The following is a 22987-nucleotide window of genomic DNA, read 5'->3' as shown; positions in this document are numbered from 1 at the left end:
GCGCCATTGTAGTTGTGTCCCTGTGTCCCACCTGTGAATATAGATAAAAGAGAAAAGATTTCTCTTTTCGTTATAGATATATATATATATATATATATATATATATATATATATATATGTTTTTAACTACGTAAAACTTGCGAATATACAGCATTCTTTGATGTCCCATTGTCTGTGCATATAAATAGATTGTCAGGTTTACCGACTCTTGAACATGCAACATAAAATTGTCCATGGGAAAAACAATCCGTATTCAGATCTATACCTCATTATTCTAATGATTGCCCTTGAGCTTTGTTGATGGTGATCGCTAATCGAACATTCCCTGTGTCCCGGTCGTCATTTATATTCCCAGTATCCCGGTCGTCATTTGTGACCCAGTGTCCCAGTCTGTAATTTCTCTTTGAGTGTCCCGGTCGTCATTTATATTCTCTGTGTCCCGGCTTTTAGTTTTCTTTTTCTCCTTTATTTTTCAGTTTTTTTCCTTTTTTTAGTTTTTTTTTTCTTTTTCAGTTTTTAGTTTTTTTTTAGTTTTTTTATTAGTTTTTTGTTTTTTCTTCTTTTTAGTTTTTTTTTGTAGTTTTTACCTTTTTTGTTTTTTTCTTCTTTTGTATTAATGCTAAAGCCAAGGTCCAAACCTGGAGCCTCTCGGACCTAGAACTTGAAACATAACGCTTTACCAACTCAGCTACTTCGGCTTAAATACATTCGTTTTGAGCAGCTTCCTCGGGTAGCTGCTCGCCATTGTAGGTTCTTCAGTCATTTTACAATTAGAAATTTCTCTTTCAACGATCTTCTTACAATTAAAAATTTGTCTTTGAACGATATTCTTAAATACCTGTGTCCTGGTCGTCATTTATATTCCCTGTGTCCCGGTCGTCATTTGTGTCCCGGTATCCCAGTCTGTAATTTCTCTTTGAGTGTCCCGGTCGTCATTTATATTCCCTCCGTCCCGGTCGTCATTTGTGTCCCGGTCTGTAATTTCTCTTTGAGTGTTTTTTCTTTTTAGTTTTTTACCTTTTTTCTTTTTTCAGTTTTCTTTTTCTTCTTTATTTTTCAGCGTCACTATGAAATACATATCGCCGAACCTTTGTTTTTTTAATTAAAATCTGGTAGGCATTGATGACCTTATCCAAGTCAAAATCCCAAACCCAATCATCATCGCTATCATTTTCAGTTTTGATATGTTTTGACTCTCGCTGTCCAGGTGGATTTTCATCTAACTGCGCGGTTTTGCGTTCTTTAGCCGCAAGCCTGTTTTCTTGCTGTTCTTGTGATTCCTCGGCACGCTTTCTTTTCTTACTTTCTCTATCAGCCGCAAGTTTCTTGGCATAGACTCTTTGAGCAGCTTCCTCGGCTGTTGCTATTGTAGGTTCTTCAGTCATTTTACAATTAAACATTTTTCCGTCCACAATCTTCTACGTCCACAATTAAAAATTTGTCTTTGAACGATTTTCTTAAATACTTTTAATGACGTCATCGTCATAACAAACATGACGACAACTAACTTCATGACGACATGATGACTTGACGTCACTCGACAGACCCACAGACAAACAACTTATTTTTATATATATAGATAGAGACGTCAGTTGACAAACATGACGTCAGTCGACACACAAACATGACGTCAGTAGACAGACACACAGACAAACAACTTATTTATATATATATATATATACTAGCTGTTGGAGTGGCGCTTCGCGCCACCCCAACACTTAGTTGGTGGGGGCGCTTCGCCCCCCCCCCAAGCCTCTCCTTGCGCGTAAGTCGTTACGCGCCATATTAGTTACGCGCCATTGTAGTTGTGTCCCTATGTCCCACCTGTGAATATATATATATATATATATATATATATATATATATATATATATATATATATATATATATATATATATATATATATATATATATATATATATATATATATATATATGTTTTTAACTACGTTAAACTTGCGAATATACAATATTCTTTGCTGTCCCATTGTCTGTGCATATAAATAGATTGTCAGGTTTACCGACTCTTGAACATGCAACATATAATGGTCCATGGGAAAACAATCTGTATTCAGATCTATACCTCATGATTCTAATGATTGCCCTTGAGCTTTGTTGATGGTGATTACTAATCGACGATTCCCTGTGTTGCCGTCGTCATTTATATATCCCCCTGTGCCCCCCGGCGTCCCCATAGTAGTTGTGCCCCTGTGTCCCGGTCGTCATTTATATTCCCTGTGTCCCGGTCGTCATTTGTGTCCCGGTGTCCCAGTCTTTGATTTCTCTTTGAGTGTCCCGGGCGTCATTTATATTCCTTGTGTCCCGGTGTCCCGGTCGTCATTTGTGTCCCGGTTTCCCAGTCTGTATATACACTCGTTTTTGAATTGGTCTTTTTTTAGTTTTTAGTTTTTTACCTTTTTTTAGTTTTTTTAGTTATACCTCACTGATTCTAATGATTGCCCTTGAGCTTTGTTGATGGTGATTGCTAATCGAACATTCCCTGTGCCCCCCGGCGTCCCCGTTGTAGTTGTGTCCCTGTGTCCCGGTCGTCATTTATATTCCCTGTGTCCCGGTCGTCATTTGTATCCCGGTGTCCCGGTCTGTATATACATTCGTTTTTGAAATGGTATAGGATGAAATAAATTTTTGTATTTTTACCCTTTTTTTCTTTTTAGTTTTTTTTTGGTTTTTACTTTTTTCATTTTTTTTTGTTTTTTTTTGTTTTTTCTTTTTATTTTTTTTTTTTTTATTTTTTTTTTAGTTTTGTTTTTCTCCTTTATTTTTTAATTTTTTCCTTTTTTTATTTTTTTTTCTTTTTTAGTTTTTTAGCTTGTTTAGTTTTTTTTATTAGTTATACTCCCTGTGTCCCGGTCGTCATTTGTGTCCCGGTGCTTTGTTGATGGTGATTGCTAATCGAACATTCCTTGTGTCCCGGTCGCTTTCTCTTTGAGTGTCCCGGTCGTCATTTATATTCCCTATGTGCCGGTGTCCCGGTCGTCATTTGTATCCGGATGTCCCGGTCTGAAATTTCGTCAGTCGACAAACATGACGTCAGTCGACACAAAAACATGACGTCACTCGACAGACACACAGACAACTTATTTATATATATATATATATATATATATATATATATATATATATATATATATATATATATATATATATATATATATATATATATATATATATATATATATATATATTTATATAAATATATATATAGGCGAAGCGCTTAAGCTGGCTTAGTACTGGACAGCAAGATCGCCAGCGCGAGGAACGATTCTAATCATATTTTTTTGCATTTTCAGGACTTCGTTGCTTTTGTTTATATTGGCAATCAATGTATAAAATAAATGGAAATATACACAGATATTATTTCATATTTAAGGATAAACATCTTTAGTGAACTAACAAAATCAATATTATGCTTAGCGTTGCTATTTGTCTAGAAAAAAAAATGCTTGGATCTACTGGAAATACATAGTTTTTGTCTTTTTTTTTTATCTACTGCAGTCCATCGACGTCTAGAATTGGTCCATAGTACAACTCCTAAAATTTTTAATTTGATGACCGTGGCTTATACTTCTCAAGTTACACAACACAACACTTCTCAAGCTACACAACACCAAAATCATGATCAACCGATAGAAACAATTTATTCAGAATCATACTTGAACAAGCAGGGTGAAGGAATATAAGCAAACAATAGAAGAAATTAACACAGAAGTATATAAGAAGTAAAAACAATAAACAAGCACTGGAGCATTCAAAATGCAAAAAAAGACAAGTATTAAAGCTTAAACGAAGGTAAAAGAAGCATACTCTTGGAGAATGTTCATGAAACACGGGAGAGAAAAGGATCCTGTTTTTAAACGTGAAACAAATAGCAGATTTTTGCTGAACCTCGCAGATGGCTCGACCAACCATTTTGGCATTTTTAATCAACCTCTGTGAAGTGTTGACAGTAAGTCACAAAGAATTAATAAACGACTTAACAAAACAAATAAATTATTTACCATAACTATATATAGACCAACAAAAATATTTGCAAACGAAAATCAGAATCACTTAAAGTACTTTTTTTCGTAATGCATTCGGTGTATTATTCCGTCCTTGTTTTATGTGATGTTCCTGCTGAAAGATTTTTTTCAAGTTGAATTGTTTAAAGCCTTTTGTTCTTTCTCAAAAAGATAGGTATGTTTTTCGAAATACAGTGGAAACGAGAATTTACCTCTGTTCTAGTACTAACACTACCCTGATTTCCATGATAGCCTGAACCTTTTTCTTAATCTTAAAATATCCCTCACTTTCTTTATATTGAGTATCTTTTTAGGGAGCAAAAAAAGGTAAAGGTAAAGGATACGACATTAGACTTTACAGTCCCTACCGGCGGTGCTGATCTCTGTTTCTTCGCCCATCAGCCAGGAAGTGCAATGGGGGGCTGGGGGCCAACCATCCTGTGCTTTCGCACACCCTTCATGTTTACCTTCCCCAGATTCCTCCAGGTAACCATTTAGAGCTGGGTCAACTCTGGCTAAGCTTACAGAGTTACGCCAGTGACCCCCGTCCAAAACTGAACAATTGGGTACACCGGGATTCGAACCCGCGTCCTCTCAGACAAAGGCTCCGGAATCCAGCGCACCAATCCACTCGGCCAGCGCACTGTTATACCTACGGTTGGTGGTTCCACGGAAAAATTCACCTTTCCTCTCACTTAAAAAGCATATGTGAACTAGCAAATGACTAATTCATCACATTAAAAAATTTGCCGTTGTACCCCCTGAATGTCCCCGGGCAATTGTCCATTCACATCCCCCAGCCCTCCTCCACATATATTGGCTCTTATAGGCCGTGTCCTATCTATTGAGCTGAAAATGGACTGAACATTGCTAGGATCAAGAATGATAAGGCAACTAAAATTAGAGTGTTGAAATTTGTTTAAAGAAGAAGATAGAATTATTGACATCTAATCCTGATACATAAACAATCGGTTTTATTTTCACTTTTTAGCGATGCTCAATTACATTGGCTTAACCATTCTGCCTTTTGCGTTATACCAAACAGCGACTTGAGAGAAAAACAAAATCAACGACTTTTTACATAATACTTAATTACCGCAACAAAACTGACTAATTAACATGTTAAAGCTGAAAAAACTGACAATGGTATATAATAAGCTCGTTACTTCTTCATATTCTTTGGGCATTTGTTTTGCCAGACTAGCTATGATCGTTACCCTCTTTTGTGATTAAAAAATAATGCATCAATAAGTTTCGACACATATCGATTTTTCAACTGCAGAAGAGCTTTATTAGCAATCGTGGCATTCTTTGGTTTTATATTTTCATAATTTTTCTAAAGATCTAGAATTTGTCAACAATTCACGCGTGAGTCGCCAGGTCTGCTTTGCAGCATTTTCCAACGACGGTGACGGCTTACCTCTAAACAGATCTAAAGCTGGTAAGAAATAGTGGGGACACCGTCGACACTGAAGACATGATATTAACTGCAAAAAAATACCATTTATTCTATCACCTAAGCAAGCTTCATCCCACTCAAGTTCTCGTGGATGTTTTTCGCACTCGTATAAGAGCAACGTTTTTAGAATATAAGAAGTTACAGGATTTCCAGGGATATCTAAATGCCGATCTCTAAGCGTTTTCAAGATGCTCAAGCATTTTCTTCTACATCCGCCGACGAGCAAACGATTTTCTGCTTCAACGAAACTGATGACCCATGCGTCGCCTTCCATTGCAGACTGTTTACCTGTCATTGCGACGCACTCCTGGAACAATAACTCCTATCAGATCAGTCAGGAAGAGAGGCTTAAACAGACCTCCTGCTGACAAATAATGTCCTTTCTATTCGTACTACAAAGATCCTTATCTTTACACTAAAAGTGGCTTTGCTTGAAATTGCTCATATAATTACTGTTTTTATCAATAAAGTGCTGAAAATTTATGTTAAGGTTATTAGAAACAGTTGCGTCGTTTTTATTTTCTTCGTGCCTTTATTACAAGTTGCTATCACATTTTAGGGTTATTTCTCCTGCTAGACTTTATTATTATTGTGATTATTATTTCGTTTATTTTACTTTCTTCCTTCTTATGTTGTCTTAGTTTTATCATTCTTGTGCATCTATTTTGCTACAAATAAGTTCTGAGATTTTACTGACTAGACATAATGACAAAATAAAAATGGAATAAAACGGGAAAAATCCTCGACTGTTGAATAAATTTTGAAAAAAAGCAAATATTAGAGCAAAGATTCCACTGAGTTGTCTTCAGAGCAAGACAAAATTCAGAAATATCAAGAAGCAGAAATATAAAAAGCTATGAGTAAAAGAACGAAACAGAAAAGAAAATCGGAAAACTGGAGAGTCGGTACAAATTTTTTTATTATATAGAATAGATGGGCGAAGCACCACTATTTTACTGGCTCAAGCATTTTTTTATGGGGGGGGGGGCTGAATGGGCCGATGGAAATATATAATGTAAAATGAATAAAAGCAGATCAGTCTCAGTCGGTAAAAAAATGAAGTAATTTTAATAGCAATATCAGCCAAATAAGTTGGTAAAAATAACAGTTAGTTGGTGAAATCCATTCTCCCCCTCCCAAAAATTTTGGCTAGAGCCACCTCTGGTTCTAAGATACGCTCTTTGTGTATCTCTAAGACAAGAGTATGTGCAAGACATATAAGCTACAGATGAAAAGTTTCAATTGCACAAAATAAAAATTCATTTTTTCCCGTCATATTTGTTTTTTTCCCTCGGTATTAAGCTTCTTTTGATTTTCTTTCTAACTATTTTGGCGAGTTCTTTGTTTTATGTCCTACTTATTCACGTCTTACTATCCCCCCTTTTATTTATTTTCTTAGTAAGTTACTGTGGTTACTCCAAGGGGTAGCCCCTTTCCGCCACCTGGTGCACGTCACATAACGCCAAATGTGTCGCAGGATTTCTGCCATGCGTGGTACACTTCTGCCACCATTAGTAAGTGGCACCTGGTTTACATGATTTCTAAAATGGGTACCCCTTGACCTACTCCTTCTTGTCAGTTTTCTTCTTTTTCAATTTTAAGTAGTATTTACTTTAACTTTGTAGCTTTTTCTATTACTTTAAATATATAACTTGACCTTCTCGACAATTTTTAGATCTGTGTATTTGTTTAAAGCTGTGTTTGTATGAATTACCAATTACCATATATCCCTAAGCTGCATCACATTAAAAGCCCAATATCTCCGTGAGAGACTATTAAGACCAGTATGGAGGGCGGGATTTACCACTTACCTGTCTTCCTTTGAGGAATATATACTCCGAACCGAGTACGGATGCAATGTGAAAACTGAAGAGATGATAGTTCCCCTTTTATGGTAGAAATATTTTGACTATCAAATGAGATGCTAGATTCGTATACTTACCTACAGAGGTGGTAGGCAAGGGGAAATACCCAAGAACAATATTTGTCTGTAGACCTATTCCTCGGGCCCTCTAAAAGAACTGCGTCCTGGAAACCCTTGGATAGCATTTCACCGTATCCCCTCTTCATAAGATATGTTTGCAAGGTGTGGGCACATTTTCTTGGATGATTTTCTTTTATAAAGCATTATTAAAAGAAATTTGTACTTCAGCTTAATAAGTGGCTGTTGATTTTGCCGGCAGCCACATTATATTAAGTAAAATCCTGAACATTCTATTAACAGCAGAGAGAAACTAAATAAAAAAAAACTTTCTTTTTTCAAACGAGAGTAAGGAAAGACGTTAAAGCTAGAAAAAAAATATATTATGATCTATGTGAGGAGGGTAGCTGCCCTGTAAATCCCCTGCTTTGTAGGCTAAAACAGAGGTTTTCACTGTGTGGGGCGCAACATTCCGAGGGGTGGAGGCACGAAAGCTTTATGGGGGACAGGAAAAATTTTAAAACCATCATTGTATTGGTAGGACAAAAAAATATTTATGAAATTGGCTTAATAATAACCGCGTACTATATAGTATGTTTATTTTGGCGTATTTATTCGGCATATACGTTACAAACATTTAGAAACAAGCAATACGAGCCATTATCTATAAAAGTTTAGCTGGTTTTATCGTAAAAACCACTGTTGGCCGTCATTCTGTTTTTGAACATACGCAGTATTACAAAATTAATTTCATTGTGCACATCAATATTAATTTATATTTGCTGTTTATTTTTTCACCTTTTGTTACCATAAACATGACTACTAAAATCATTTTTATGAGAGAGGCACACGTCCGGGGTTGACCAAAGTGGATGGGGGTGGGTGCGGCCCAAAATGTTTAAGAACTTCCCTCAAGTTTTATCATATTATGTCTTATCGCCATTACAGAATTGTCCTAGCCAAGTGGATGGCGCGCTGGATTTGGATCCTTTGTCCGAGGGGCGAGGGTTCGATTCCTGGTATGGCCTGTTATTAGGTTTGGGACGGGGCTCAATGGCATCAATCTGTAAGCTCAGTCAGAATCGACCCAGCTCTAACTGGGTATCTGGAGAAATCTGTGGAAGGTAAGCAGGAAGGGTGTAGGAAAGCACAGGATGGCTGGCCCCCATACCCTTATTTCACTTCTTTGGTGAAGGGCCTTGAGACAAGGATTAGCACCGCCGGTTTGAACTTTAAGAAGTCTTGTGCCGTATCCTTTACCTTTACCTTTTTGTATTGATCACATCCTCAATAAATATAAACCGAACTTTATGGTAAAGAGTGGAGGGGGGGCTACGGTGTCGGTATTCCACCTCATACATATAATAATGTGTGTTTTTTTTTAATTTCAACGTCGTTTTTTATCCTTTTATAGAAGACCTAAATCCACAACTGACCAGGCCTGGCAAATTTGCAAAGGAAATTGCGAGTTGAATTTTTTTGCTTCTTGCTTGCGTTTGAATTTTAGGTTTTACCTTGTTGATTTGTTTTTATTCATTTTTAAGCATTCTCTGTCTTTAGTTTTTCGTATTTTTGGTTCTTCTTCAAGCGCGCCAAGACAATTGCGTTGATTATACAAGCTAAATATCAGTTGTATATTTTTCTTTTGTGGATTCAATTGATCTTAATTTAACCCTCAGAAATATTGTGTCCATTTGTGGTGATGTATTCCCTTTTTTTCGATTTTTAGAATGCTAAATATTTATAATCATCATAATAAAAATTCCAAATTACTATTTACTATAATTTTTCTTATCATTGTCAAGAGCCCTTCTTTATTTACTGTTAATTAGCACGAATGTTTTGATAGGATGGCCATCTCTCAGTACAAAATTATGTAAAATTGCTAACTAGGTAATGCCTATCCTAAGAATATTTGATAAACAATTTCAGATAAGTTTTCAAAACCTAAAGTTCGTGTTCCTTTCTTTTCATTTATTACAGATTAGCTCGCCTCATAAGCAATTTGAGATTAGCAGGCACAACAAAGATTTTGTCTTGAAGATACATCAGAGAGTAGTTAGAAGTATACGGGACAGGTAGCAGATCCTAAAGTACGGCTGAAGACAAAATGGTACCCATACCTTATACCCAAAGTAAAACAGTTCAAAATAGGGATGATACCTTTTTATTGACAGTGAAATACAAAATTATTTAACTGGATATTTCGAACACATATACAGTGTTCATCATCAGCAGTAAAACTCTGCTGATGGTGTTTTACTGAAGGAGTTTTACTGCTGATGATGAACACTGTATATGTGTTCGAAATATCCAGTTAAATAATTTTATATTTCACTGTCAATAAAAAGGTATCATCCCTATTTTGAACTGTTTTACTTTCGTCATGGAAAGGCAGTGTGGTCTTCGAAGTTATCTACCTTATACCCACCACACTCAAGACGTAAAGTTAGATAAATCCTCATGAATTATACGTAAGTATGATGAAACTAAGTGCTATAGTAACAAAATTACGGGAACAACAACGGATAACTATGGAAATCCTACATTGTAGTGTATATACACTATATCACGCTATTCTGGTTATTACCAAGTACAAATACAGACAGAAACTGGTTCTGTCAGACCAAGAACTTGAGAGTGGTGGGTATATCAGTGTGGTGGGTGATATGATATTAGTACCGGTAAAATAGTGTGTACATTCATAAAATACTCGGAGCAACATCTTGTTTTATATACACAAGCAGTGTCTTTTAGTATTTTCTAAACTTACGGTTCATCGGGGACATCCACGCATGGAGGGGGATATATTTGGGCCCATGTCCCTAAAATCCCAAGAATTGGAGCTGTATGCAATGACACTAGGAAATTCTGATAGCGTTCAATGTCAGACCTAGCTATTAAATGGAAATTCTCACACAATCTAATGTTGAGCTTGGAATTAAAAAAAAAAGAAACGGAGACGCTGCCGGCTAATTTTGTAACTTTCGCCATTTATATGAAGTTACACATCGAAATCATGAAACACATTGCAATTCAATTATTTACAAAATTGAGAGTTTGGAATATTTTTTTTACCTTTCTGCTTACCAAAATCTTTTGTAGTCGATTTGACTAATTATATTATATTTGGCCCATTAGGATGACACCATTTGACGAGTTTTAAACTTATTTGCCTTCAGCCCGTACACTCATGAAACTATTTTTTGGCAGGTACACTGTATAAGCGGTCGATCAATTGAAACAAAAGAATTTTGTCGCTGATGAAGAAGGCAATATCAAACAGAAACTAGTAAAATCTGTTGTGTAAATTTCAAAGAAAAATCTTTTTCTGAGTAGATCAGTTGACTCTTGACCTACTCAGATTTTCTGATGCACGCAAAGTAATCTATGGTAAAATCGGAATCGCCTCGTTTTAAAGCCAGAAACAAAAGAAATTGACAAAAAACAAAACAAGGCAACTAAAAATAAATAGGACTAGGAAAAAAACTACTCAACATAAAAATACTCATTTTGTTTATCTCTTCTTCAAAACAATGGTTAGGTACTGGACCAACTTTGTGATTTAAAGTTTAGGAAGTTTTAAAATTTTCTTTGTGGTAATTTCAAATACCAATTATTTGTTTCCGAACCCCTTAAGTGTCAGCATTGGGTGCACTGGAAGAGGAAACTCTTCGACCATCCCAGTCTGGTTCGATCCATCTTACATGAATGTAATTATCCTTTTTTAGGGAGAAGGGGACACTTTCTAGATGAAAAAACATTAGCTTTCCTCTGCTATGTGCATGGGTGTCATTACTTTAGAAAGCATATGGGTCAGGCATTCTGAGATGTTGCGTATCAATAAAGGTGTCTACACAGAGCAAAAAGAAGTTCGGGGTGTTATGCTTTGGATACCACTCATGAAAATTTTATACGGTTGAAAAATATCTCTTGTAATAATAGAATCAATTTTACAAGTCAGATAAACCAATTAGATCCTTTACCAGACAACGGAATTGAATTTATCTGTATAGGATATTAAACACTTACAATATTACTTCTAGCTCTCTTTTAACTTAAATTAAACAAAACAAAAAACAATTCTTTTTTAAATAAAAGTAGGAGTGACATTATAACTTAAAACGAACAAAAATTACTCCGTATATGAAAGGGGCTTTTCCTCCTCAACGCCCCGCTCTTTACGCTTAAGTTTGACTCTTTCTCTTAACTCTACATTTTAAAACAGTAAAAAACTTTAGCGTAAAGAGCGGGGCATTGAGGAGGAAAATTCCCTTTCATATATGGAGTAATTTTTGTTCGTTTTAAGTTTGAATGTCGCTCCTTACTTTCATTTAAAAAAACTTGTTTTTTTTTGTTTAATTTCTGGACGTTTTTTAATTATTGCATTTTTTTTTATCTTGGCTCTCCACGCATAAATAACTAAAACGAAATTTGCATATTAATTTTTTTGGGGCTAAATGGCTTTTTCATAGTTTTAATCGGAATATTTCGAAAAAAAAGGAGCGAGAGAGGAGGCCTAGTTGCCCTCCAGTTTTTTGATTACTTGAAAATGCAACTATAACTTTTAATTTCTTACGAACGTTTTCATAAGTAAAAAATATACGTAACTTACGAATTGACTTACGTAGCGAACTTCTATATTCGTATTCGTATTTGTTATTACAGAAAATCATTTGAAAGCTTCATTTGAATAAGTTAATGAATTGGAGACCTATTGGAGACCGATTGGAGACTTTGTATAGTATTACGTATTTGCAATACGTAATTCTGGTCATTCTGTGGGGACAGGGCACTGAAGCCTCCGAAAATGCATTTAAACTCATATTTTCTATTTTTCTTGATAGATGCTCCCGATCAATCGTGAGGGGGAGTCTAATCCTCCAGTTCTATCCGTTTAAAATAATCTATTTAGATTAAGCATTGAGAATACACCAGGGTCATATCCAGGATTCTTTTGGGGATGGGGGGTTGCATGAGGCTTTTCTTCTGGGGAGGGTTACAAAAACCCATATAATATTTGTTTATATCCATTTTTGTTACGTTTTTACGAGTCAGGCAAACATTTGAGGGGTTTACCCCTCTTCTTACGGCTTTGGAATATACACTGGTGGGACGGTAGCTATCCTTTTGCGGGCCAAGATTTTAAGCGCAAAAGGGAAGATTATATTAACAGGCTCAGTTGCAGATGAAGGGAGTGGGGGAAAATTTGGGAAAACCGTCAAAGGATCAATATAGTAAAAAAAAAAAAATGAGAAACTGGGGAATTTAGTCTTAAATTTTGCAATTCTGCCTATTATCAGAATTTTTTACTGGTGCCCTATTTTAGGGGTGATTGCATCGAACCAATGGTTGTAAGAAAATCGAAAGAAGTTTCGCTCAAAACAATTTGATGACATTCTGCTCCCTTTCTAATAGCTTTATAAATGTTAATTATGTCAATGTGCTTACTTCTGATGAATGAAGAATGAGTTAAGGTATATTTATTCGAGAAAGGCGAGTTAAGGCAAAATTTATCCGAGAAACCTCTATTCCCTTAAAATTAGAATATTGTGACCAAAACATTTGTTTTTGGAATTCCATACCCCTTCCTAGAAACTGTTTTTAGGGGCAAAGTTTTCCAGCGGCGATTGCACCCATCCAGTTTTTATAAAAAATAGACAGAAGGCTCATTTGAACAATTTTTTAAAACTATAATTCTCTTTTCGATCTAAGAAAGGATAAACATCTCTACCAACAAGTGTTAACACGTGTATTTTTTAAGAATTTCCTTTTTAAATATTTGAATTGGAAATTGTTTTGCGCAAAGCAAATGCATCTAATGAGCCATACCATTCTCAAAGTGTAAAAAAAAAACCGTATCTATAAGAATAAGGGCGTAAAAGGAGGTAAACCCCTTATAGATAGAATACTTCTTCCAGCCTCCTAGATATCTAAGAAAATTTCTTGTTAATGTAATTTTTTAATATTTTCTTTTATTTTAAAACAGATCTTTTATTTATTAATGCTGTTTAAGCTAATTACGGTATCAAGCAGCACAATAGAATTATTGGCACAAAGTAGCAATTAATACTTTTAATTAATTGATTAATTAAAGCAATTAATACAATTAATTAATTAATACTATATCATGGTGCTAATTTACAAAAATGTTGAGGAAGGAAACAAAACGTATTTTTCCAAAGTCTAGAGGGAGAGATTTGTGTTGCTATTTTAAAATTTTCCTTAAGAATATACTAGAAATAGTTACTTTCAATAAAAATGCCAATAAAAGGGAGTTTTAAATGAAAATGCCAAAAAAGTGACTATAAAATCTAGCAAGTATAGATCTGGAGTGGAATTGCCTCACTGACGTTGGAACTAGTAAGCCTACTCAGGGTTCGTTCGAGTAGAAAAACTTTTACGGAAGGTAAACTACTAACACTTTGACGCCTCCAAACATGATTTGGATCAGATTAAAGTCATCTTTTCCAGAACATATTTCTATTAGAATAAAGTTTGTCAGAGCTAATGCTGCAAACTTCACAGCCATCCTTATAATAAATTGAAATACTTCTTTCGCACGAACAAAACTAGTTTTTTTTAAATAAATGGTTTCACAGATCTTCCGATAATTAAAAGCCTCCCAATAATCAAAGTACAGATTTTATGAAATTTGTCATATTTCAATCAAATTTGATAGTACGCTCCAAAGCTTTGAAATCTAAGCCGAATATCTTTCTAGGATATTTTAATATTTTTCAGCTTTTATGGATCCCTCAGTGACGCTGGCCTGGCCTCCACCCAAGGTGTATTTAATGACCTTCTGCGTATATTCTTTTAATGGCTAATCTTGCGAACAAAGTTGTATTCAATCTGTTTTTTTTTGGGGGGGGGATTAAAAGTTTTTTAGTATTTTATTTGTTAAGGGGGTACGTTTATTTGCATTTTTGTTACGTTTTTACGAATTTGACAGAAATTTCAAGGATGAGAGAGTGTTAACCTGCCACCCACTCCTGGATACTGCCTTGCTTGCAGCTCAAACGAAAGCAAGATTTGAATATACGGACCTTTAAATGCTTTTTTTGATAATCGTAAAAGACATGCCCTGCGTTCGATAACCATATTGATTTTTGTATTTATTTTTATGTTGAATAGACAATCACGATTATTGAATAGCGTTCGGAAACGGATATTGAAATTTATTAGATAAATTATTTGCTTATTGTGCTTCAGAGCTCAATAAACTACAATTCCTCCTTTTACAGATAAAAAATTCTTGGTATATTTATCTACCGGTAAAAGCAAGGAATTTTATGTCCAAAGGCTCTATATGGCCACAAGATTAGTTTTATTTTTTTGCAAAAATTCATTTTGACACTCAAACGGCGTAACAGTAAATGAACCACAAGGAAGAAAAAATCACCCAAACTAGTTATGTAGTTTGTCGTCATCCGTGGCAAAACCAGAAAGTCAACTAGGATGGTGACTCCATGGAATAACTCGCTGAGCGAAGTTGTGCAAAAATTTATGGGAAAAAATATGGTTAGTTATGCAGGCTATTCTATTTTTCATATAAATTTGTAAAATACAGCTGTATCCCATCTTGAAAAGAAAGTGGCAACTTTAGACTTTAGCCACTTGATTAAGACGTTTGTGAAAAAGCGTAGAGGTAAGCATATACAGTAGAATATTGTGCATCCGACGGCATTTATTTTAATTTATCAAGTAGAGCTCTCCCGATTTAGAATAAAAAGTGTAAATATGCCCGATAACTGAGGCTTTAGAAAAGAAATTCCTGGAGAACCAAAATTACAAGTGACATTGAGGTTTTATTCTATATTTAAAAAATGAAAATTAATCGTACAATTACCTTGGAAAGTAAATCAAATCCTTCCGCTTTGACTTCAGTTATTAGTGCTGGATGAGGCCATGGAAGGTGTGGAGCAGGCCACTGAGCTGCGGATCGTGGCCAGACGCCAGAACAACGAAACGCAGGTGTAATTTGAACTACATGTCTTTCCCTTATTCTTAGCTTAACTTCAGATGTATCTGCAACCATTTTAACAACATCCCTATAAGAGCTTTTGTCACAAGCTTGCGCCACAAGAGTTTGAAAACGCGAACGAATTTTTCGAGCTGAGAGGTAGCCCGAGGCTGTAATGAACTCAACCCACAATGACATTGAACGTTTTCGTCCGTCGCTTAATTTCAAGACAGCACAACCAGGTAACGTTCCATCGTCAACAAAGTTAAATACACCCATTTGATTTAAATATAATACTACTTCAAATTCATTTGGGGAAACCACGTCAAGTCCTTCATACCTTCCGTTACACTCTGTAAGCGATGAAATAAACCTTGGCTCTTGTACTTCGACCTCTTTAAGCACATCCTGTACAACTTTGCAAACTTCTCGTATAGTTTTGGTTATTTGTGACTGTCTGGTATTCACTCTTTCACCATAATATTTATTTAATTGATATAAAAGCCTTGATTGTGCACCTAGCATATCAGATGGGACCAGCATCTTCAACACAGTATTGACTTTCAACACATAAGAGTATTATCTCAAGTGCTTCAAGGGCTCTTAAGCATGCGCTATCATTATGTTTCAAAGCCCTCCTGATAGGCGGATAATTGTTCCAGTTGCGGAAGATCTCTTCGTCGATTGGTCCTTTTTTAAATGAATGACTATTGTAAAAGCTGGAGATGACAGTTGGCGGAAGAGATTGCTACGTTGGAATCTTACAAGGATTATGAAGTTTATGGTTCTTATTATAAAACCCTGTCAAACTGTTTGATGGACGGCTAGACCTATTTTAGTTAATCACCAATTGTGAGATTTTTTAGGCTTTTTTTCGTGGGGTAATCACGACAGGAAGTATCTATGGTTTTTTTTTATTACAACAATGGGGGAATACAGAAATTTGATATCTTATTCTTAAGAGCAAAAAAGTTTACACGAAAATAGTAAAACGAAAATGAGTAAAACGAGAATAGACGATGTTTTACGTAAATGTTTCTGCTTCTGTTTTTCTTTCCTTTATTTGATATCCACATCGAATTTGACTGTGCTAGAACTCGTAAGGGATTTTTTAGAAATAGTATTATTTTACCTTATCTGGTAAATACAAATAGGGTCCATCCATAAGCTTAGGCATATCAAAGTAAATATGTTTGTTACTGACAATATTCTTCATTCCGACTTGGTAATTTACTGGAGGGATGGGGTGTAAACTTGGAGCGACATTAAAACTTAAAACGAACAGAAATAACTTCGTATATGAAAGGAGCTTGTCCTCCTCAACGCCCCCCTCTTTACGCTAAAGTTTGACTCTTTCTCTTAACTCAACTTTTTAAAACAGTAAAAAACTTTAGTGTAAAGAGCGGGGCGTTGAGGAGGAAAAGCACCTTTCATATACGAAGTAATTTCTGTTCGTTTTAAGTTTTAATGTCGCTCCTTACTTTCAGTTAAAAGCTTGTTTTTTATTTATTCAAGTTCTGGACGTTTTTGAATTAATGCAGGTTTTGATCTTGGCACTCCGCACATAAATAATTCAAATGAAATTTGCATATTAATTTTTTTTTGCTAAATGGCTTTCTAATATTTTTAATCGGAAGATTTTGAGAAAAAAAAAGCGAAGGAGGAGGCCTAGTTGCCTTTCAATTTTTTGATCACTTGAAAAGGCAACTAGAACTATTAATTTTTTACGAACGTTTTCATTAGTAAAAAATATACGTAACTTACGAATTAACTTACGTAACGTGGCAAAGTATCCGCAACTCTGTTTGAACATAATCATAATTAGAGTACATAAACATATCTCCACTTTATTTGTTAAAAGCAAGTTATAGCCTACGTGTATGTTTTTTTTTTGCTTTTTTTTTTTAAGTTGCTCAATAGACACGCTGAGTCTATAGCTAGGCTATGACTAGAATTTATGCCCAATCCAATTTTTGAATGGTGCTTAACGGAGACCTTTGCCAAAATATCTGTTTTGCTTTCATCGCTCACTGGCGGAAAATTTGCCCTCGTTCCTGTTTTATCTTTTTATTTAATTATTTTTTTGTATCTTTGTTTTTCTTTTTCTTACGTCAAGTGTAGTAAGCTTGGTTTCAGAGTTTAAAAACTTCTACAAGTCGTAGACAATGCCGCATCTATGAGGGGTTTAGGGGGTTTGACCCCCCCCAGAAATGTTTTTCCAATTCGTAAAAACGTAACATAAATGAATATAAACAAAAATTTTGATGCGCCTTTTAAATTTTTTTGTAAACCTCCAAAACTATAACTCTCCCTCAAAAAAAAATCCCGGATACGATCCTGGCCGTAGGATATCAAAAACTGATCAGAGAGTGTAGCTCACTCGAGCAAAAAAGCAACTTCTAAGTTTATTTCCCAAAATATGCTCCAATGTATTTGATACAGAATTTTGTTGAAAGGTTCTGAAATCTAATTTCATAAGCTCTCTGTATGAGAAGTTTTAGGCTATTGACGTTTTGTAGTACATTGGTCCCTGAACATAATTGTGGTTTGTGCAGAACAAAGGATTATTAGAGACCGTTCATCCAATAATACTAACTGTTATGAAGTGTTACATAGTTGCACTTCAGTTGATAGGAGAGGGGCTATTGAAGTTCTTATGAGTGGGGGAAGAGAATCCCGGAGGCTTCATTTAAAAGTTGTATGTTTATGCCCAAATTTTCAAACTCCCATGGGAAGTCCTTCATCCAAATATATAAAAGGAGATCTAATGCCTGACATCACCTCATTTGCAGGTATATAATATTTTTTATATTGAAAATTGTGTTCTCTTCAATTTGCCATTTTTACGGTTAATTTACCAGTATCAAGTTGCTTTTTTTTAATTTGCTCCCCAAGCAAAATCGTACATGTGGGCTTGAATTTTAGCATTCTATTCTTTGGATTTCTGTTAGCAATCTTAATATCTGTCTTATACTTCAATGGTTCTTTTTGGATAATACGATAAGCTCAAAAACACCTATCCGATTATGCAGTCAGACAATGCCGCATCAAGGATGTAATTTAATACCATTCTTTAACACATGACTTAATTTGTAATTTTAACTGAATGAAAAAAGAATGTAAAATGATATCTTCTTCACGTCACAAGCCTTGATAAAAAAAAATGTAAAATTTTGAAGTTTGTTTGAACGTACTCAAGTTGAAAATCTAGTCTCGAAAACCATGATAAAATTGAAGCAATCGAATCAGCATGAATGGAAGGCTTTTTTTTCCATGTTACCTACAGTTATGAAGTCGAAAAAAATGTTTTTTGATGACACAAACAGCAGAAATCAGCACTTTGCTTTGGTACTTGCACGACCTCTTTTATCATTGTCATCACTATTATCATTGTCATCACTATTATCATTGTCACACTATGGTATAGGACACAGGGATGTGTCTTCTTTGTTTCATCTGTTCTAATTTTTATCAGTTTATCCTTAGATAAAATGGCTGGTTGCAAAAAATAAGGGAATTTTTATCGATCGTTAATTCTGCGTTCCAGATCCGTTTTTAAGGATCAAAATCGACCAAAGAGCACCCAGGCGCCTCTCAAACACCCCGTCTAAGCCTTGGTCCACCATATGGTCAGTACAGATTTCAAATTTGTATCAAAATCACGAAAAGGTTAAAAATTGTGCATTGGGTGATGTTAAGATCCGTGAAGACCCGGGAAGAAAGGACCCTAAATTCCGATTTACTTTTTATCTGCAATGACTCCTTTTAGTTTATTGCCTTCTATTTTGATCCCATCACGTATCACTGAGTCGCTCGGCACTTTAATTGATAACATATTTTCCTCTCTTTCTTCTCAAAATAGTGCTGTGATTATTCCGGATATATCGGACCATTTCCCCGTTAGCTGTAAGTTTGATGTGTTGAATACCCGTCCTTCTAAAGTATTTGTTCAAAGGTAACATTTTCAAACATTTCGTGGTTAGAACTGTATTAAGGAGCGATCCAGCTCAATAGTAACCGAAACTCTAAAAAAAAATTTTGATACCAATAGTTAACAGCAAAAGAATCTCATTTTTATCCTGATTATAAAAATATAAGTTTCATCAAGTTTTGTCTTACCCATCAAAAGTTACGAGCCTAAGAAAATTTCCCTTATTTAGAAAATTGAAAGAAACACCCCCTAAAAGTCAAAGAATCTTGACGAAAGTCACACCGTCAGATTCAGCGTATCAGAGAACACTATTGTACAACTTTCAAGCTCTTATCTACAAAAATGTAGAATTTTGTATATTTTGCCAGAAGACAGATCACGGATGCGTGTTTATTTGTTTGTTTGTTTTTTTTACCAGGGGTGATTGTACAGACCCAGTGATCCTAGAATGTCGCAAGATGGCTCATTCTAACGGAAATTAAAAGATATAGATCCTTTTTTAAGTTACCAAAGAATTGGAGGGCACCTAGTCCCCCTCCCACGCTCATTTTTTTCCAAAAGTCACCGGATCAAAATTTGGAGATAGTCATTTTGTTCAGCGTAGTTGAAAAATTTAGTAAATATGACTTTCGGGACGACTCAATCCCCCGCAGTCCCCGTGGGAGGGGCTGCAAGTTGAAAACTTTGACCATATTTTACATATAGTAATGGTTATTGGGAAGTGTACAAACGTTTTCAGAGGGACTTCTTCGCGTTGAGTGGAGGGAGTTGGTCAGGGGGAGAGGATTATGTGGGAGAATATTTCCTTGGAGGACTTTATCATGATGGAAGAAAATTTCCATGAAGGGGTCCAAGGATTTTCTAGCATTATTAAAAAAAAACAATGAGAAAGTGAAATGAAAAGAAAAGTTTTTCAGCTGGAAATAAGGAGCAGCACTAAAACTAACAGACATTATTACGTATTCAAGGGGGTTCTTCCCCTCCTCATTACATTGCTCTTTACGCTAAAGTATTTTTAGTAATTTTAACTATTTATTCTACGGTCTTTGTAATTTAGGGGTCATTCTTAAAGAACTGAGACAAAATTCAAGCTTTAGTGTACAGAGCCAGATATTGAGGGGGGGCGAACCCCCTCATACACGTAATAAAAATATACAAATATAGAAGTTCGTTAGGTAAGTTAATTCGAAAGTTACGTATATTTATTACTAGTAAAACGTTAGTAACAAAAATAAAAAGACTTAGTTGCCTTTTAAAGGAACTGAAAATTCCGGGGCAACTAGGCCTCCTCCCCCACCACTTTTTTTTTATCAAAATCGTCCGATTAAAACTATGAGAAAGCCATTTAGCCAAAAAAAATATGCAAATTTCGTTTTAATTATTCATGTACGGTGAGCCAATATCAAAACGTGCATTAATTCGAAAACGTTCAGAAATTAAATTAAAAAAAAAAAAAAGTTTTTTTAAGTGCAAGTAAGGAGCGACATTAAAACTTAAAACGAACAGAAATTATTCCGTAAATGAAAGGGGTTTTGCCCTCTTCAGCCCCAACTAAAAAGTAGAGTTGTGAGAAAGAGTCAAACTTTAGCGTAAAGAGCGAGGGGTTGAAGAGGAGAAAAACAGGGAAATGTAATACTTACTGTATATTATAAAGTAACGATTTCATCCTTTTTGTTAGTTTTTAATATAACATAGGACTATATATGAGACAACTATGAGATATGATGAAGACTTTGCAAAAACGCAAACAAAACAATGAAAATGAGCATAAAAATAGCAATTTTAAAACGTCTCTCTTTTCGTTGTAGCATTTCTCCTTCTGAGGAGGAGCAGCTATGCTCAATGTTTATCACGATCAAGTATTGATCATATTATTAATCAATAAGACTGAAATACGATTCTTCAGAATCAATGAAGCTAGGTACATTTTTCAGGGATGGAAATGGGACTATAAATATATGGCTAATATCGAAATATAGTCGTCCAAAATCAAAACACATTACGTGAATATTTCACAAATGGTGAACATGTCGCAGCTTACTGAAATTACAGCCTTGCAAGGAATTTCAATCAGTCTAAGTCCCTACCCCCTAACCTTGGGCTCATTATTTTCCCTCAGCTTCGGACACATAGGTATGGTGTTCCTTTTCCGATTCATTTACGGATTATTTCTGGAAAAGTCCCAAGTAAGGCAAAAATACAGAATTCCACAATTTTGCATATAGGAGCTTGATACCTCTACAGTAGGGTTTTCTGATACGCTGAATCTGATGGTGTGATTTCGTTAAAATTTTTAATTTTTTAAGGAATGTTTTCCTCTTTTATCGGAAATAAGGTAGATTTTTTTAGGCTCGTAACTTTTGATGGGTAAGACGAACTTAATCAAACTTATATATTTAAAATCAGCTTAAAAACCAATTCTTTTGATATATTTATTGGTATCAAAATTTCGTTTTTAGAGTGTCGGTTAAATTGAGCCGGGTCACTCCTTACTTACTGTTCGTTACCACAAACTGTTTGATATACTGTGTGCATCTTCTGAAATTGGTGTTTGGCTTCTACAAAAAATTTGAATGAAAAGGCTATTGAACTAACAGATTGTAAACCTGGGGTTTACATAAAACTGTAAAAATTACACATATAGCAATGTTTTGAAAATAGCTTGATCAAATAATGTTTGACCTTTTTGAAATTAGAGTAATGTATTGATTTTCAATCTGTGTTACTAAAGGACCTAAAGTGGACCTTTATCCCCCCCAAAACCACCCTCTGAAGTTCATATGCTAGATATGCAAATGTCGTGGCTCTTTCTGCTCATGATCACTTAGGGATTGATGAGGGAAAGGCTCAAGGTGGTTAAATATTAATCATTAGAAATAATGAAAATGTCAGAATAGCTGTTGTAAATTAAAACACAATAAATATATATTTCGCGCATAATTTCGCGCATATATTTCGGTGCATAATTTGCAGCAAAGTCGGTATTCGGCATTTCTAAGTTTGTTGATTTCATCCTAATATTAAAAGGAGAAGTGCAAAAAAGAAATGTGTTAAGGATACATTATAAAAACAGTTTTGATTCTGGTATTCAAGGATTTCTAAGGTAACTGATGACATATCTGATGCTAATATGCCTTTATAGAAAGATATGCCTTTGTCCAATCTTGTTTATGACACATCTGGGGATAATATTGCAAAATAGAAGTCCTAAATTCAAACTCAATATATAGTCTATATGTTTTACAAATGCTGGTTTTAGCCAAAGTTGGTATCAATTTTGCAAGTTTTTGTAATTGTAGGGCGGGCCTACCATTCTTTTTCATACTTATTAGGCTCAGCTCCGAAATTCGAGAAAATTTTTACAAGTACTGTTCAGTAACGGTTTTAGGCCTATGCTTCATATTCTAGGGGGGGACAAGATATACCACAGGAGTGGAAAAATATAATACGAAAGGAATTTAATGGAAGATATGAGAAAAACTAGGAGAGGGGCCGCCACCCTCCTGCCCAGGCCTGGAACCACCACAGGCTCTGTTTTATTATGCTGCAAGATCAAAAAAACATTGTCATTTTTAGCACTAGTCGAAAAAGTGAGAAAACCCATGTTGAAAATGTAGCTTGTTTTTAGAAGAATTTCGTTGTATTTTCCATTTTAGGAGTGGATCATCCGGTGCCCGTCGTTTACCCCT

General features: G+C 35.1%; 1 protein-coding gene across 2 annotated transcripts; it reads right to left on the bottom strand.

Annotated features, from left to right (window-relative positions):
- Nucleotides 1-3639: 3639 nt before the first annotated feature.
- On the bottom strand, nucleotides 3640-15968 carry LOC136040820 (protein mab-21-like). 2 transcript variants are annotated; one of them, XM_065725156.1, is made up of 2 exons: nucleotides 15254-15968; nucleotides 3640-5784 (listed from the first exon to the last, which is right to left on the bottom strand). In XM_065725156.1, the coding sequence occupies exons 1-2, from the start codon at nucleotides 15908-15910 to the stop codon at nucleotides 5347-5349; spliced, it is 1095 nt and encodes a 364-aa protein (XP_065581228.1). In that variant the 5' UTR covers nucleotides 15911-15968; the 3' UTR covers nucleotides 3640-5346. The 2 variants fall into 2 exon arrangements, with proteins under 2 accessions (XP_065581228.1, XP_065581227.1); XM_065725155.1 differs by having other exon boundaries at nucleotides 3640-5787; nucleotides 15254-15967.
- Between the last annotated feature and the right edge of the window lie 7019 nt (nucleotides 15969-22987).

The sequence above is a fragment of the Artemia franciscana genome, chromosome 21 (genome assembly GCF_032884065.1).
Source record: "Artemia franciscana chromosome 21, ASM3288406v1, whole genome shotgun sequence".
NCBI lineage: Eukaryota > Metazoa > Arthropoda > Branchiopoda > Anostraca > Artemiidae > Artemia > Artemia franciscana.
The sequence above is the reverse complement of the archived record's forward strand: the minus strand, read 5'-3'. Positions and strand labels throughout refer to the sequence as shown.

What these genes read in the sequence shown, in the direction of transcription:
- LOC136040820 (XM_065725155.1), bottom strand. Translation starts at nt 15,910, where the DNA reads ATGCTGGTCCCATCTGATATGCTAGGTGCACAATCAAGGCTTTTATAT. An exon ending in GATTTGATTTACTTTCCAAG is followed by an intron (nt 5,788 to 15,253) that starts GTAATTGTACGA and finishes TTATTGTTCCAG; the next exon opens with GAGTGCGTCGCAATGACAGG.